This window comes from Harmonia axyridis, chromosome 4 (assembly GCF_914767665.1).
Source record: "Harmonia axyridis chromosome 4, icHarAxyr1.1, whole genome shotgun sequence".
Classification (NCBI taxonomy): domain Eukaryota; kingdom Metazoa; phylum Arthropoda; class Insecta; order Coleoptera; family Coccinellidae; genus Harmonia; species Harmonia axyridis.
Genome location: NC_059504.1, coordinates 6,895,595 through 6,912,243, shown reverse-complemented (window position 1 = coordinate 6,912,243; position 16,649 = coordinate 6,895,595). Strand labels below are relative to the sequence as shown.

Sequence of the window (16,649 nt, the reverse complement as noted above, 5' to 3'; positions counted from 1 at the left end):
TTGTCAGTATTTCGAAAAATTCATTGATGCTTTTCAAAAAATCGATGGTATTTTGAAACTTACGATTGCGCTTGCGCCATGTTGTTATTTCGCAAGACTGCTTGAGAAATACCGTCAAAACAAAATGGTTTCCTCGCTTTAAAATGTGTTTATATTACATTATAATGTTAAAGTAAGTGCTGCGTGAATAAGTAGTGTTTTCCTTTTATGAGCTTTCGTATGAGGTAATGCAATTAATGCTTAGAATCTAATATGATACCTAAAAGAAAGTCTTGTTGAATGGAGGGACGCTCAAAGCACGTTATAGCATGTATTATATTTGGTCTTATAATTGTTTGGAGGAAAACTCTGTTTTTATTTACCTTCGACTTTTATTAATATTACTGTAGAAATTAAGGAATTGTTAAGTATGATTATTTTTTAATTTCACATTATTATATAACTTTAATAGTTACTTAATTGTTTCTCATTGGTACTTATTTTGACTTGTTTTGTTATTTATAATAGCTCTCCTACAGTGAAGTAATTAATTTAGGATCATGTTGTGGATATTCTTAAACCATTTCTCTGTAGAATATAAATTTGTCACTCAAAATTAAAGGTTATTGTTTTGTAACCTGCTGTGAGCTCCGCTTTCCTTTTATGTAAACAAGCAAAAACTGCAATATCTCAGTATAAAATATGATATGACATGAAATTGAAATAGGCAGCAAATTTTAATGAATATACATACACAGACTTCACTCTGCCAACTTGAATCTAGAACAGTGATTCTCTCCAAATTATAACCTGCTTTGTTTATATCTGATAAGAAGTTGGTTATTTCTCAAAAATTGGAATGGTTTTCTAGAAATATAAAAAGAGAATAAAAGTCAGGAAACTTATTTTGATATTCTTCAAACCTTGGTATACCCAAACCTCAACATCTTCACTATTTTGCAATACCCTAGGTGATTGTTATTGTGAATGAAATATCATTTCTTCTGCTCTCTAATAAAATCTAATTGAAATAACTGCGATGGTTTATATTGAAAGTCTCTTAAGATGGGTGCAATTCAATTTCAAATCTATATATATTCTTTGTTTATACATATATTAATCTTAGTAATGACGCTAATATTAAATGCTGAAATGAAATGAATCAACAAAAGTTTTAATTTTTTACAGAGTATCATTGTATGATTAATTCCATCATGTTGTGATGATTATGGTCATATGGACAAAAGATGTGTGGGGTGGGTTTGAAGAATCGCTAGTTTAGCAACAGTCGCTCCTTTACATTATGAGGGAAATGGTAGGAGGTTGTTGCGTTTGTTCTGATGATAGAGGCTGGTCTGAAAATCCTCTTGTTTACTGTGATGGACAGTCATGTACAGTGGCAGTTCACCAAGGTAATATTTTTTGTGTAGTTTAGTGTATTCTGTTTTTATCCAACAGTTTTTCCCAATTTTTTTTTTAATTTGCTGAACATATCGTTGTCATAGTTTATTGAATTATGTGATTGGTTATAATAAAATTATATCTCAAGTTTTGTATTCCAATGTTTTAATGGCTAGATAAAACTGACAGGAAAAACAGCTATTTGTTAAATATTTTGTGAGAAAGTTGTTTATTCATTTTGAGTACTTTGTTTTTGCAAGCTATTGTTATTATTTATGTTTTAGTTATTCTTTTTTCTATCAAGAAGCAGCTATTTTTATCTCTTATATACAAATATTCCTTATAGTTGCGTAAAATTTCTTTCAATTCGATTCATCTTTATACATGCTTAAAATTTTTATCAGCTTTTATTATTTATAATTTTAAAAATTATTGCTGTTGAAATTGGTGATAGTTTGATGAAAAGTTATAACAAAATCAGGAAGATATTCTAAATTTTTAAAAACTGCCCATTGGACCCTGAAATATTCCGTTTATTTTTTGGATAAATTAATCTCATTTTAAAATTACTGAATCATTCCTTCAATATATGTGTTTATGTATAATACCTGTACAAGACATTTTATAGATATTTGGAGGGTTTAATTATGGTAGTACCAGCATCTAGTGGTAGCTTAGTACATATTTACAGACACAAAATAATAGTTCATTGAAAAATTGTGATAAAAAAAGATGTTTTTTGTTCTAATTACTGAATCTATTCCATTTTCATATGGAAGTTCTCTCTGCAACCAATAGTCAACAATTAGCATTTATGTGTGTTCTCTTCATGATCAAATATAATGCAATTTATGTTCTCTTCTTATTTTGGCAAAACATTACGTCTTGTTTTGTATTACATATGGGAACGTTTTTCCTTTGACCAAATTTCTAAAGGAATTTTATATTTTATGGGGATATATGTTATGTATTTATTTATTAGAATTTTGATTAATATTGGTTTGGCATTGTTTTTAAATTGACGATATTTTTTTTCTGGTGGACACACTCGAATTTTTAGATTTTTCTATTAACCAATTGTTTTTCAGCTTGTTATGGAATTGTAAGTGTACCAACAGGACCGTGGTATTGTCGTAAATGTGAAAGTCAAGAAAGGACTTCTAAAGTGGTAAGAAAGGAAATATATTAACCTGACATCACACTAGGCATTTTTTTTTTTAATCTTTAGTTCATACAAGTTAATTTTGAATTACAATTCTCTTCCTATTTATATTCTTATATATTTTATTCTGGAACATCCTAAAATTTTCCTCCCACTTTTTCGAACATCTATTTGAATGTTTTGCCATATCAATATCCATGCTAAATTTTCAGAAGTGTGAATTATGCCCTAGCCGATATGGCGCTCTTAAACGAACTGATAATGCAAAATGGGCCCATGTGGTGTGCGCCTTATACATACCAGAAGTTCGATTCGGGAATGTTACTACTATGGAACCTATTCTGTTGCATTTAATCCCTGCAGAACGTTTCAATAAAGTAAGTTTTCTCTTGATTAATTAATTATAATTTACAATTACTAGTGGAAAGTAGAATTTTTCTTTGAAGTTATTGAAAGTGAGCTATTAATTCCAATAAGTTATTCATGATGATCGGATTAATTTTATAGATTTTTCATGTGTCGATGTGAAATGATTCACTATTAAAAATAATAATGTGTGTATAGTATACTGAAGAAAGTGCATGAAGATCTTTGCAAGAATCCTTGAAGAAATTCAAATTAGTAATGTTTTTTTCAGTTTTGATGCCTATAAAGCAATAAATAAATAACGTCTTACCAAGCATCGATTGGAAAGTAAAGAGACTTGGGAAATTTAGCTTACAAATTTTGTTGTTGAAGACCCAGATTTATAATGTAGCAATATCGCATATTTTGCCTAGCAGTTTGAAAGAATTATTCATGAAAGTATTATTGTACTTTTACCATAGGTGTGTTATATCTGTGAAGAAAAAGGAAAACCATCCACTGCAGCTGTTGGTGCTTGTATGTCATGTAATAGAATAGGTTGCAAGCAACAATTTCACGTTACTTGTGGTCAAAGTCTTGGCCTTCTTTGTGAAGAAGCTGGAAATTATTTGGACAATGTCAAGTACTGTGGATATTGCCAATACCACTATAGCAAATTGGTGAGTGAAATTTTTAAATTCAATTTTCTTCATAATTAAGTATTCAGATACAAGATCTTTTGAATGAAAAAAGGTCTACATTTAATAGAACTTTTTTATTTCAATTGAAGAACGGAAAACACTGATTTGAAAAATTGATATTTATTACACCAGAAAAGCTGACAGGATTGGACTTCAATTTGTGTGAACATATTTGTTTTTTGGATTTTTGTTTCTTTGCAATTAATGTTCTGCGATTCTACAATTAAATATGTTAGTTTTTCTATAGAGAAGCCATTGAAAATCTAAGAGATTTAAAACAACATTAAATTCTAACCTCAAATAGATTGGAATAGTAAGGATTAAGATGCATAGAAAACCTGGTGTGTCTACTTATGCCTGTAATACTTTCAGACAAAACGGGAGATTTTTCAGATTTATACCTACTTGATTTCGAGGGATCGCGTCTGTTTCAGATGGCGCTTTCATCGTTTATATTTGACATTTCTCTCCATTCTCGGCTCTCGTGACCTTTAAGTATAGAATAATAATAATTTATATTCTATGCTCGTAACAATCTTTTATACTCTGTCATTATATTCCATTCATTTCATTGAAAATTCGATAGGAACTGAATTGTAATTTATTGTGAATGTTTGTAAAGTCTAAAATCAAAATTTCATTTTTAAACGGCGCCAGGGAATTCGAAAATTTCTGAATAATGACCTTACAGAACTATGGTGAAACAGAACACCAAAGCAACAGGTGGATATCTCAAAAAGTCTGAAACAAAATCGAATCAGTACACACCAGAGATTCTATGCATCTTAGTAAGGATGTAATGAATCAAAATAACCTAAATAATGAAATAATGTACTATTAAATGATAAAATAATTACATACATGAAAATGACATGATAATTTGAGATGATTGAACAATTTTAACTAATAAAATCTTGTGTTCCTATCGATAGATCGATATGATATTTATTGTGTGTTGTATGATTTTGTTTGTTTTCAATACCATTTTTAATTCATATAAATGATTGCTTGAAATTATTTCAGAAGAAAGGAGGTAATGTTAAAACGATTCCACCATATAAGCCAGTATCAGAAAAGCATTTGTCCGATTCAGGTTCTGAGAAGGAAGCAGAAGCAGTACCATCCACTTCTGCCAAAGCCACATCCTCGTCTACTTCATCAACAAGCTCGGCGAATTCATCAAATAAACGTAGGTCCACGTCCAGCACAAAAACGTCTACATCCTCGAAGACTAGTAGCGGTAACTCGAAAAGTTCCTCCAGCCCAAGTAATTCGAAGACTTCTCATCATAACTCGAAGAGCTCGGACAAAAGCAAAGTGAATAGTTCGTCTAGTGGTTCATCTCGAAGTACCAAAAACTCTGATAATCATTCTGAACACTCAAGTGAAACGAAGACTGACAAAAAAGACTCTAAATCCGAAAATAGTGAAGAAACTAAATCGTCCGAATTGAAGGAAAGTAAGGGATCGAAAAAACGTAAATCGAATTCTAGAACTCCTACGCCTGTTACTACGGTTGTTTCAAGTGAAGTGAATGTGATTAATTCGAACACTGCCAATAGCAATAATGATAGTAGTGTAATTAATAGTTCAGAGAAGAAGGAGGACTTACTTGATACTAGTGGAGAAAGTGTAGATAAAGCTAAGAAGGTAAGCAATTATTGATTGAACATAATATTTTTGATAAATTAAATAACTCATATAATAAATTAATAAATTCACGTTTATAAAAGTTGGAAATGAAGATTATTAATTTATTCTGTTTTTTGAGTATCAAGGAAATCTAAGGGTGGTCTTAAATTAATCCTCTATGAATTTTCATGTGTAATAAAATAACGTTGATTTCTCTGTATATTAGGCCAATTGAAAAGTCCCCGGTCTGATGCACAAATGGCGGTGCTACTATTAAATACATACGATTTTTAGTTAGTACCAACCTTCAAACGATACATGTCAAAATTTGACAGCAGTCCGACTATTAGTTTGTGAGATATTGCGTTGTGAGTGTAGCTACTTTTGTTATTTGAAGAAAGATGGAAAAAAAGAATTTCGTGTGCTGATAAAATATTGCTTTTTTTTTTTAATGGAAAAAATATAGTTGAAGCAAAATCTTGGCTTGATAAAGTGTTTTCGGGGTCTGCATCAGGAAAATCAACCATCATTGATTGGTATGCTGAGTTTAAACGTGGTGAAATGAGCACAGAAGACGGCGAACGCAGTGGACGCCCAAAAGAGGCTGTCACCGACGAAAAAATCAAAAAGTTCACAAAATAATTTTGAATGACTGTGAAGTGAAGTTGATCGAGATAGCAGACATTGTGAAGATATCATCTGAACGTGTTCATCATATCATTCACGAATATTTGTACATAAGAAAGCTGTGTGCAAAATAGGTGCCGCTTGAGCTCACAATCGATCTAAAGCAACAATGTGTTAATGATTCGGAGCAGTGTTTGAAGGATGCGCAAGGTATAACATTCATTGATTACCCTCAAAAAGGCCAGACCGTCAACAGCGATTATTATATAGCGTTATTGGATTGTTCAAAGAATGAAATCGTTAAAAAACGGCCACATTTGGAGAAAAAAAAGGAGCTGTTTCTGCCCCCAGCGACTTTTTCCTGTTCTCAGACCTCAAAAGAAAGCTTGTTGGAAAGAAATTTTATTGCCAAAGAAGAAGTAATCGCCGAAACTGAGGCCTATTTTGAAGCGAAAGACAAATCGTACTACAAAAATGGTATCGAAAAGTTGGAAGATCGCTATAATCGCTGTATCGCCCTCAAAGGCAACTATGTTGAATAATTAAATCGAATATTGCCAATAAAAATGAGTTACTATAGTAGACCGAGGACTTTTCAATTGGCCTGTTACCTGTACAGAATTTTTTTTTTTCTGAATATCGAAATTGTAAGTAGCAAGGATTTTTCAGATAAAAGTAGAAACCACGCAATCAATAATATCTAATCAACCAGTCGTTGCCTTAACTTCGATATCAACTATCAAAGCAACCCCACCTCCCACTACATCGGCTGCGGATCCCCCGGTGGTGCCACCAGAAACAAGTACTGTTGTTTCCGCAACTGCTCAATCCATTATTCAGTCCACAGCCGCTCAGCCCTTGGCGGGTTCTCTGGTGGTTTCATTGCCACTTCCCAGTACGACATTGAGCCCTCAATCTCAAGCAAGTACAAGTGCTCAAGGCAATCTATTAGCGAATATCATTGAATCGCAGCAGGAGAAAACCAACGATTCCCCAAAACCGAGTGGGCCAGATTTACCCAGTAATTTAGGTGAGTATAGATGCAACATATTGTTCATTTGATCAGCGATTTTCGAAAGGTTTGTTTTAACAGAAGTGCGGATTTATTGAGAAACAGATTTCAAGTTTGAACAAATTCGAACTATATGTTTTATTCAGATGTCAAATTTGCCAACTGTCAGAGAAATAAATGTTCAAGCAAACATGAAGTCTAAGATGCATAGAAAACCTAGTGTATCTACTTATACCTGTAAAACTTTCAAACAAAACGGGAGATTTTTCAGATTTATACCTACTTAATTTTGAGGGATCGCGCCTGTTTCAGATGGCGCATATATCGTTTATATTTGACATTACTCTCGATTCTCGGCTCTCGTGACCTTAGAGTATAGAACAATAATATTTTATATTCTATGCTTGTGACAATCTTCTATACTCTGTCATTATATTCCATGGATATCTCAAAAAGTCTGAAACAAAATCTAACCTTCCTAAAAAATTATGCTAAAACAAACCTATTTGTTCAAAAATCTAAATCTTGTATTTCAATACTGAAATGGTACTTGAATTTTATTATTTCTATTATTCCCTCTTATTTTTTTTATGTATGTATATGAATGTGTACATTTAAAATCAAAAAAAAATCTGGTGAATGAAATTTAGTTTTGAAATTTATTGCCCTATAATATTGTTTACTTTGTGTTGAATTTGTGACATTTTATTGTACTCTTTATATGCTGTCTACCAATTTGTTTTTATTTGCCAACATTCATTATTTCAAGAATCATTGAACATTGAAGAAGAGAACGCTCAGTCAAATATGCTCACTTCAGAGAGTGGTGGAGGTTTGAAAATAATATATGAAAAACAAGAAGCAGCAATGAGCACTAACACTACAGAAGAAGACATGGAACTGGAGGAGATTCAGACTGAAGTACCTGCTAAAAGAACTAGGTAATGTTTGCTTATCAATACTTGTTATTCAGAGAAAGGTGTTTTTTTTTTATTGATTGATTTAGACGAAAAGTAGATGGGGGCTCAGTTTGTGAATAGCTTTGATTTGAGAATGTTTGACACTATTTTGAAGAACTGCATGTGCTTTGGTTGATATAAATTTTTTAATATTAATGGAAACTTCTGAACTAGCAGTTGACAAGTATAAAAAGTAGATGTGTAAAAAATTTCAAAGTGTGAAATAGTAGAATAATTTCTGAAAGGTAATTCACAATATCGATAGATATACCTCTAGAAGTAAAGTTTGATGGGATTGGTGTTAAAATAGGATACAATTGGGCTATAAGATTTTGAGGGTTTCAAATTATTATAACTTATGGAATAGACAATGCCGCTGGTAAGAAAACTACCGTTTGAATTAGAATTCTGAAATTTTGAACTGGGAGAAAAACAAACTGAAATTTTATCCTTATAATTCCAATTAATGTTTAATGTTTAGCATTTGTGATTGTTGAACATAGATGTTTTAAAAACTTGCAAATTCAAAGGAATAACACCACTTAACAAAAAGTATTACTTGAAGTCCTAAAAAGTTAGTATTATACTAAGCGTAACAAAATACCTCGAAACAAATTTATCGCCATTTTAACGTTTTTGTTAGAGATAGAATACGTCTAAAAGTTGACTCAGTGTTCTACTCAGGTTGAAGAATTTACACTTCTAAAAGTTACTAACTGAATTCAAAATAAATACAATGCAATTAGGAATTTTGAACTACCCTCACCACTTGATGTATTACAATCGAATTGGGTAGTGAATTATAATAGATCGAATAGTGGGGTTAGTTTAAAATCCTAGTTACATGTTATTTTGAATTTACTCAATAATTTTTAGATTCAAATGATCAACACATCATGACCTTAATGGTCGACCGATAACTTCTATATAGGCGATTTAGTCAACTAGCTCTACAAGACCGCTTGGCTAATACACTTCAAATCGCTGGGTATTATTTTTTTAGAGTGGTGCTATTCCTCAATTGTTAACTGTTATATGTTCTGTTATTGTTTACATTGTGAAGGAATCGATATTTTGCTGAACAAAAGTTCGTCCACAGATCTCAATCAAACGATAAGACTGAAAAAACAGTTACGAATCGCGGGAAGAAACGTAGTAGCGGTGGAGGATTGGGGAGTAATTCAAATAGCTACCAAATTAACAATAATTCGAATTCTAATCTTTCCATGAGAAGATCTAGTCGATCTCAGATGAATATTTCTCCCACACCATCGCTAAGTTCAACGCTAAGTCAACAACCCGGAGCTTTCGCTAGTATAAGTCAGAACCAGTTGAAGAATTCCCCACCTAGCAGTCCGAGCTCTGAGAGTCAGAGCGCTTTACCAACGAGGACAAGTAAAAATAAAACAAAGGGAAGAAAAACTGAACCTGCCGTTATCACTCCGAGTTCTAGTAGAGATAACAAAGATGTTAAATTGTAAGTAAATTTGTTCGTACTCGATGTATGTCTTTAATTAAATCATTCCCCAATTTCAAGGTATTCAGGGTAAGTTATGCGTTGAGGTAATACTTGTAAAAGAGTAGAGCTGGTTAATAGTTGGCAGTTGAATAGAATCGTATTTGAATAATGAAAAAAATTCGGAATTTAAAAAATTAAATGATCATATTATAATTTTTGAAATATTGATATATTCTTCAGAATTCTATGTTATGTATTACAAATCTTAATATTCACTAAATATAAAATTAAATTACTCCAATGTGAAGATGCAATATCAATTAGTGTTTCAAATAATTGTATATTTTTGTAATAAAAAACTATTTTCTAATCATTTTGGAACACCCTTCACACATTTTCATCTTTAGTTTTGAATTGAGACTTATTGATGGTTTTTGGGAGTTGTTTAAATATTAGTTTAGCCTTTTAGTAATGAAAATTTAACTGTTTTTTTATTTCTAATTTTTTTAGTTTTACCAAAACGATTATTAACTTATTGGAATGATTCTAATGAATATATAAATGTGAAACTTCAGCATCAGAATGTCCGTGAATGGATTTAAATTTATTTTGTTTATAATTCTATATTCTAACTAATAATCATTGTTGGATAACCCTACCTTAGCCTTTTTAGACTTGAATCCTGATAATATGTTTTTATTTAGTTTATACATAAAGCTTTATTTACTATGGAATGTTATATCACATATTTTGAACTAAGTATATTCCACTTATAAAACCTTAATATCTAGTTTGGCAGTTTTCAGGTTTTTCAACTAACCTAATACCATGACGCTTACTAGATTAGAGAAAATTTCAATTATGACAATTTAGATCAGAATAATTTTATTTCACTGCTTTGTTCAATAATTGTAGAAGGGTAAATTGGTTTAATTTTCACATGAATTACAGTAGTTTAATGTTTGGTATAATTATTAATGCTTTATTGGTATCAGATGAAGGAAATTCATTTCATGAAAGAATTGATATATGACAAAGTTTAAGATTTTTTTAATTGATGTTGATAAAAGTAAATAATAATTTAATTAATATTTGAATTCCAAAATTTCTGTGTTTTCTAGATTCCAGAATGGTGTTACTGCCCCACATATGTTGGGAAATCAGCTCAATCCAACATCAAATATGGCGCAAAAAATGTCTGACCATTTAAACTCCGAGCTGGAGGCTCATAGTATTTTCAATCCCAATGAAAATTCTAATCTGGTTGGACCCCAATTACATCATAAAGTTGTTGCGACTGTAAGTAGTTTCAACCAAACCAAATATGAGATTGATTATGGTAGTGAGTTTTTATGTCTGGCAAAAAATTCAATAAATAATGCAAGTTTCAACAGTTCAAGTATTTTCTCTTTTTATTCTTGCTCCCGTCAATCAAAAAAAAAAAATTCCTCTGCGTTATACGATATTTGACCGAAATTTATTTTAGGCACGTTCTAACAGCACTGGCAGCACAACTTCAGGTAATAGTGGTTTGACCGGAATGCTTGGAGGAAATACTGGTAATATTCCTCAGACGTTGGACCAACTGTTAGAGAGACAATGGGAGCAGGGATCTCAATTTCTTATGGAGCAGGCTCAACATTTTGACAGTAATTATGGAATTTCTTGAGGGTTTTCAGAAGTGTAATCGAATCCTTTCATTCTAGTTGCATCTCTATTATCGTGCTTACATCAATTGAGAGCTGAGAATCTTAGGTTAGAGGAACACGTCAGTTCATTGCTACAAAGGCGGGATCATTTATTAGCAGTGAATGCAAGACTGGCGATTCCCTTAACAGGACAACCTGCTACACCTCAGACTTCACATCCTCATACAGGTAAATTTTATTTGCTTTTAGGGGTTACAACTAAGATACATAGAAAACCTGGTATGTCTACCAATATCTGTAAAACTTTCAGACAAAACGGGTGATTTTTCAGATTTATACCTACTTGATTTCGAGGGATCGCGTCTGTTTCAGATGGCGCATACATCGTTTATAAAGGGTGTTTTTTTTAGAGCTATAGAACTTTAAATTGCAATAAAACAACGATGGATTATTCGATTGACATGAATTTTATTTATCCGCAGGATAATCTTGTGGCATTACATTTTAAATATGATTTCTGGCATATGACCGCCACGGCTGGCTCGAATATAGTCCAATCTGGATCTGGACGTCCAATTTTCGATGACTTTTTCCAACATTTGTGGCCGTATATCGGCAATAACACGGCGAATGTTGTCTTCCAAATGGTCAAGGGTTTGTGGCTTATCCGCATAGACCAATGACTTTACATAGCCCCGCAGAAAGTAGTCTAGTGGTGTTAAATCACAAGATCTTGGAGGCCAATTCACAGGTCCAAAACGTAAAATTAGGCGGTCACCAATCGTGTCTTTCAATAAATCGATTGTGGTACGAGCTGTGTGACATGTTGCGCCGTCTTGTTGAAACCACAGCTCCTGGACATCATGGTTGTTCAATTCAGGAATGAAAAAGTTAGTAATCATGGTTTTAAACGGCGCCTGGCAGATACCGGGAATTCGAAAATTTCTGAAGAGCGCCACCTAACAGAACTCTGGTGAAGCAGAACACCAAAGCAACAGGTGGATATCTCAAAAAGTCTGAAACAAAATCGAATCAGTCCACACACCAGGTATTCTATGCATCTTAGTTACAACAAAAACTTTTCATTCATGGCGTGTCAAGTAGGAGTTGAATTTTTGGAAACCATTAAAATTCCCGAGAAATTCCAAGTCTACTGTTTTGAAAGTACTAATTTTTTTTTTTTTTTTGAGTATGTTGGTTTATAATTGAGGTTTTTGTTGTGATACTTTTGACAATAGTTTGGATGAACTAGATATGAACTTTTCAGTGAATAATATTCATCCAGCTGTTGCTGCTGGTCACGGTGATGTCCCTCGATCGAGGCACAGTGCTGGCAGTGCAAGTTATCCAGCTCATCCACAAGGAACTAGCGCTGATGTCCCCGTTGAAAATGGTTTACCACCAGATTCGAATCAAACCTATTCTTCCCACAGAAGTCCAGTCACTGGACAACCGCAACGGAGTCCCACTGTGAGGTAGTAAAAATTTCGATTGCCATTTCATTTTCATTTATTTGTCGTTTGTGTTCCACCCCATTTTTATTTGTACCCCCTTCAAAAGATCAAATCATTCGATTGATCTTAGTTCTTATAGATTATCCCCAGCTGGATCCAGTTTCTCTAATAACTCTTTGATTAGGCCAAATCCTGAAGCGAGTGGACGTTCGAACCCCCGTCCTCAGCAATATTCACATTATCAAGGATCCAGTCAGTCTCAACAACAACAGGTATGTTTGAATTCTTGAAATATTCATGATCATCAACTCTATGCACAAAAAAGTGACGTCAATGATTTAAAAAAAAAGGGAGAGTGCTGAATGTATTCCTCTCTCTGTTGTTCTACTTCTTTTTCTAATCTTCTATTATATTCATTTCAATAAGATGAATTTTTTAACTATGTCATTTGGAAAATTGGAACTTTCAATGTATATCAACAACTCGGTAAAATTCAGCAACAGAAAACTGTTATGGTATATAGAACTATTACGACAGCAAAAAAATGAATAATTGAATTTATATACTGAGATTTATTTCATATACTTTGTTAATAGAGGTATGGTCTGTATATCACCTTGGTTACTATGGTTAGTAGGTTGGTGGTCTGTATATGTCAAATTCCTCAAAAACCAGTGACTATTTTCTCAAACTTCGGTGAGTTATCCGTCACCAGAGCAACCGTACTTTTATTCTGGTTAGGTTCGGTAACCACGCCCATTTGGCTTGGCAGTTGTCATTTTAATTTTCAGATTAATGTTTATGAACATTTTCCATGAGATCTAACACTCAAAAATGTTATTATTTTAATTATGAAACAAATACCCTTCAGAGCCATTAAGAACATTTAGTTGTTTACAAATTAAAAGAGATCAACAATTTATAACCTCCAAAATTCTGTCAAAGAAAAATTTGGTTGACTATTGACAAGTGTCAAGCGGTCCGTAAATACGAAGCAGGTTACCTGAAAAATTGAAAACCACTAGTAACCGCTCTGAAATTCTCGGACCATAACCTAAATGTTCAAGATTCATTATTGAATTTCTAAAAAATATCCAAAAGATAACTTTTGGATTATCCTAAAAATTAAGTGGGATTATTTGTTCTTTCTTCTATTTTGCCATGTTATATACATGTTGTGTCACAAATAAACCTTCCTTTCGAAGTTTTTAATTGAATTTGCACAGTCTTATGTCAACTACATGTAAATGAATTTTTTAATCAAGGTTTTGATAAAATTTTATCTAAAAGTAAAAGTAATTTAACAAATTGTTTTTTATTGAAACTTGAATCATAAATACTCAGTATATTTGGAATGAATTTTTGTTTTCATCGAAATTTATCAATTTATTTTCAGATATTAATGCGTAGAGATAATGACCATCATCAGAGTTCTAAGCCCAGCTGAGATTACCTCGATCTTTCATTGACTCTACTGCATTTATTGGATATGAAGTGAAGTACTCAATTCGTCAGAGCCAAAAGAAAATATTATATTTTTTCACTATGAATTTTATTTCATTCATATTCCAATCTGATTCACGGCCATTATTTCACAATATTCGTGAATAAATTATGGAAATTGTAATTAGGAATGTTTATGTACAAAGTCTAAAAAATTTACCCCTATTGACTGAGTTTCATGCAACTTTGTAATACAAATCGTAATTTGTGAACAGAGATATCGCAAGTGTTAATTGGGAAAATATATTTGAATTTCAATCAAACTATTCAAGTATAACTTTATAATTGTGCCATTCTGAACATAATTGTGTATTGATTATTTTCTCATTCTGACATCAACCTTTTTTTAAGTTGATTCCAGTTTTATGGAAAAATACGAGGAAAAAATTTGACTCTGTTCATTCGGCTGTTGCTTTTTAGAAATTCGTTTATAATTTTTTTCCTCTGTCTAATCATTACCTAGTTTATCATCGTTATTGTTTAATTTTTTGTTAAGTATTTTATTATATTTAATTTGACCTGTTAATTTTTCCGCTTTTAAAACGAAGGAGTTTAATTCATCAGAATATTGATGTACTTTTCGAGGCTTCCAATTGAGAGCAATCAAATAAGACTTTAGGTGTATCATTTGTAACAAATAAATTGAGACTGTTTCTTTCCAGAAAAAAAATATGCCAAATTTTAGTTTTTTATACTTGATTCTTCAAGGAAAGAATTATTTTTAGAAAGTATATTGATGCTCAAAAGTCTAAATTTTAGAATTATCCAAAATTTGTAATTTCATGGTTTATTTCATTGAAAATTAAGATTTAACGAAATAGTTGTAGGTGTGAATTTGATAGAAGTAATATTTTTCTCAGGGATACTACTATTCATAAAGATAGGTTATCAACAAGTTAGAATTTAATTGTCACAACTTGAAAGCAACTCAAAAAAAAAGCAACTGAAATATTTATTTGGGTTGTAGTATTACAGGAAGTTAATTCATTGGACCGAATAATATTGTACCTGAAATAGTAGTCAGTGAGAAATATCACTATTTTTTTCAGTAGTATCTTCGTTTATCTTTCAAAAAGATTTTTATGTTACTTCAATTCAAGTTATGATAATATTCAAATTTGCCATATTCAATATCGAGATTCATATGAATATTTGATGATAAATATACCAGTGAAAAGTAATATTTCTGCAATGGAAATATGCTAAAACTTTCTTTGTCTAGACAGAAATAACAATCTGATGAATTTAAGCAAATCAAGAAATCAAGATATTTCTCTGTATAGAATTATATGTAAATGTGTAATTCTGTACAGAGAAATATCTTGGTAAATAACAAGATGATAAATACAGAGGAATCCCTATTTTTAACCGAATATTTTTGGGATTTTTTGTACTTTTATATCATTGAATCTTTTCTAGAAAGAACAGATGCGAAGTAAATGTATTTATATCTTCGAATGTATATTTTGTTTTATTTTCGTTTTGTAATATATATAAATTTGTAGAGTTCTTGTTCATTTCTTCAATCTCCTCCTTACAATCTTTCTTGCATCTGTATCGAAAACACAATTCGATGAATCACATTTCGAAGACAAATTTTTTCTGGGAAAAATTTATTTCACACGGTAATCCTAATTTTCTAATGTCTATCTTTTTTGTGGACATTTGATTTATTATTTTTATATGGGGTGGCATTAAATACAATTTTTTCATCGTGAAAACCTCAAAATAGTTTGGAAGTTATGAATTTTTGAAAAGCTATTTATTACATAATTATTGTAACTACCAGTTCAAAAGGGCAGCTTAGGGTAGCTATTTTGGGTTAAATTGGAAAATCTAGGGTTGAACTGATATTAGTTTGGTAAACTGATTTTTTTCAATTATTTGAGTGATATTTTCTAAGGGAAATAAGGAAAAAATGAATTCTTGAGTAAAATTTGCAATTTTTCTGTACCACTTAGATCCTCCTAGATTGAAAACATGATCCATCAATTTTGTCTAAAAAATCGAAAATAACTCATTAATTCTGGCTGATACAGTTAGTAAATCGGAAATATTTGAAGTAAAAAAATATTCAAGTTTCTCGAATATAACACACACAACTTACATGATTAACCACGAAATTCTAGTACAAGGGAAAAACGAACCTGTTGGAAAGTTATAAATCAATAAACTATACAAAGGCGCAATTTTTCAGACTAGTTCCTCAGCATATCTCCCTTCCTCAATTTGTGTATTTTTAATGTTTTAGGATTAGGGTGATATAAATATACCTGTATTTTAGTTGCGGAAGATTACCTAACTGTCAAAACCGTTCGTTATTATTAATAAAATAAATTGACAGAGGAAATTAGTGTTTTATTTTTGAACACCCATATCCGAACCGAATGGGTTCAACATTGGAATGTGGAATGGCATCAGCTCTTCTTTTCTGATGAATCTCGATTGTCCTTGGGTGCACATAATGGCCGAAGAAGGGTTAGACGACGTCGGGGAGAAAGACGTAAACCTCAGTTTGATGTTGAGCGTCGTGTACATGTAGCCGTTATGGTATGGGGTGCTATTGCACATGCAAGTAGGTCACCTTTAGTCTTTATTCGAGGTAACATGACAGCGCTGCGTTACCTTCAAGAAATAGTGGAGCCATATGTTCTCCGTTACCTTAGCCGGCTCGAGAATCCAATATTTCAGCAAGATAATGCCCGACCTCATGTTGCCAGAGTTAGTTTGAACTTTTTCGAAGCGACCTATGTGAAACTTTTGCCA

The 16,649-nt window shown here is 32.0% G+C and overlaps 1 protein-coding gene across 9 annotated transcripts; it reads left to right on the top strand.

The window, feature by feature from the left end:
* Window positions 1-31: 31 nt before the first annotated feature.
* Window positions 32-15,392, top strand: LOC123677561 (protein AF-10). 9 transcript variants are annotated; one of them, XM_045614154.1, is made up of 16 exons: window positions 72-224; window positions 1,168-1,391; window positions 2,469-2,548; window positions 2,755-2,919; window positions 3,370-3,567; window positions 4,615-4,621; window positions 4,682-5,238; window positions 6,517-6,877; window positions 7,629-7,800; window positions 8,918-9,295; window positions 10,399-10,576; window positions 10,764-10,926; window positions 10,984-11,154; window positions 12,194-12,401; window positions 12,487-12,652; window positions 13,777-15,392. In XM_045614154.1, exons 2-16 carry the CDS (start codon window positions 1,283-1,285, stop codon window positions 13,825-13,827), a joined length of 2,964 nt encoding a protein of 987 aa, XP_045470110.1. In that variant the 5' UTR covers window positions 72-224; window positions 1,168-1,282; the 3' UTR covers window positions 13,828-15,392. The 9 variants fall into 9 exon arrangements, with proteins under 9 accessions (XP_045470105.1, XP_045470110.1, XP_045470109.1 ...); XM_045614153.1 differs by having other exon boundaries at window positions 4,612-4,621; XM_045614149.1 differs by having other exon boundaries at window positions 32-172; window positions 4,612-5,238.
* Window positions 15,393-16,649: the final 1,257 nt, after the last annotated feature.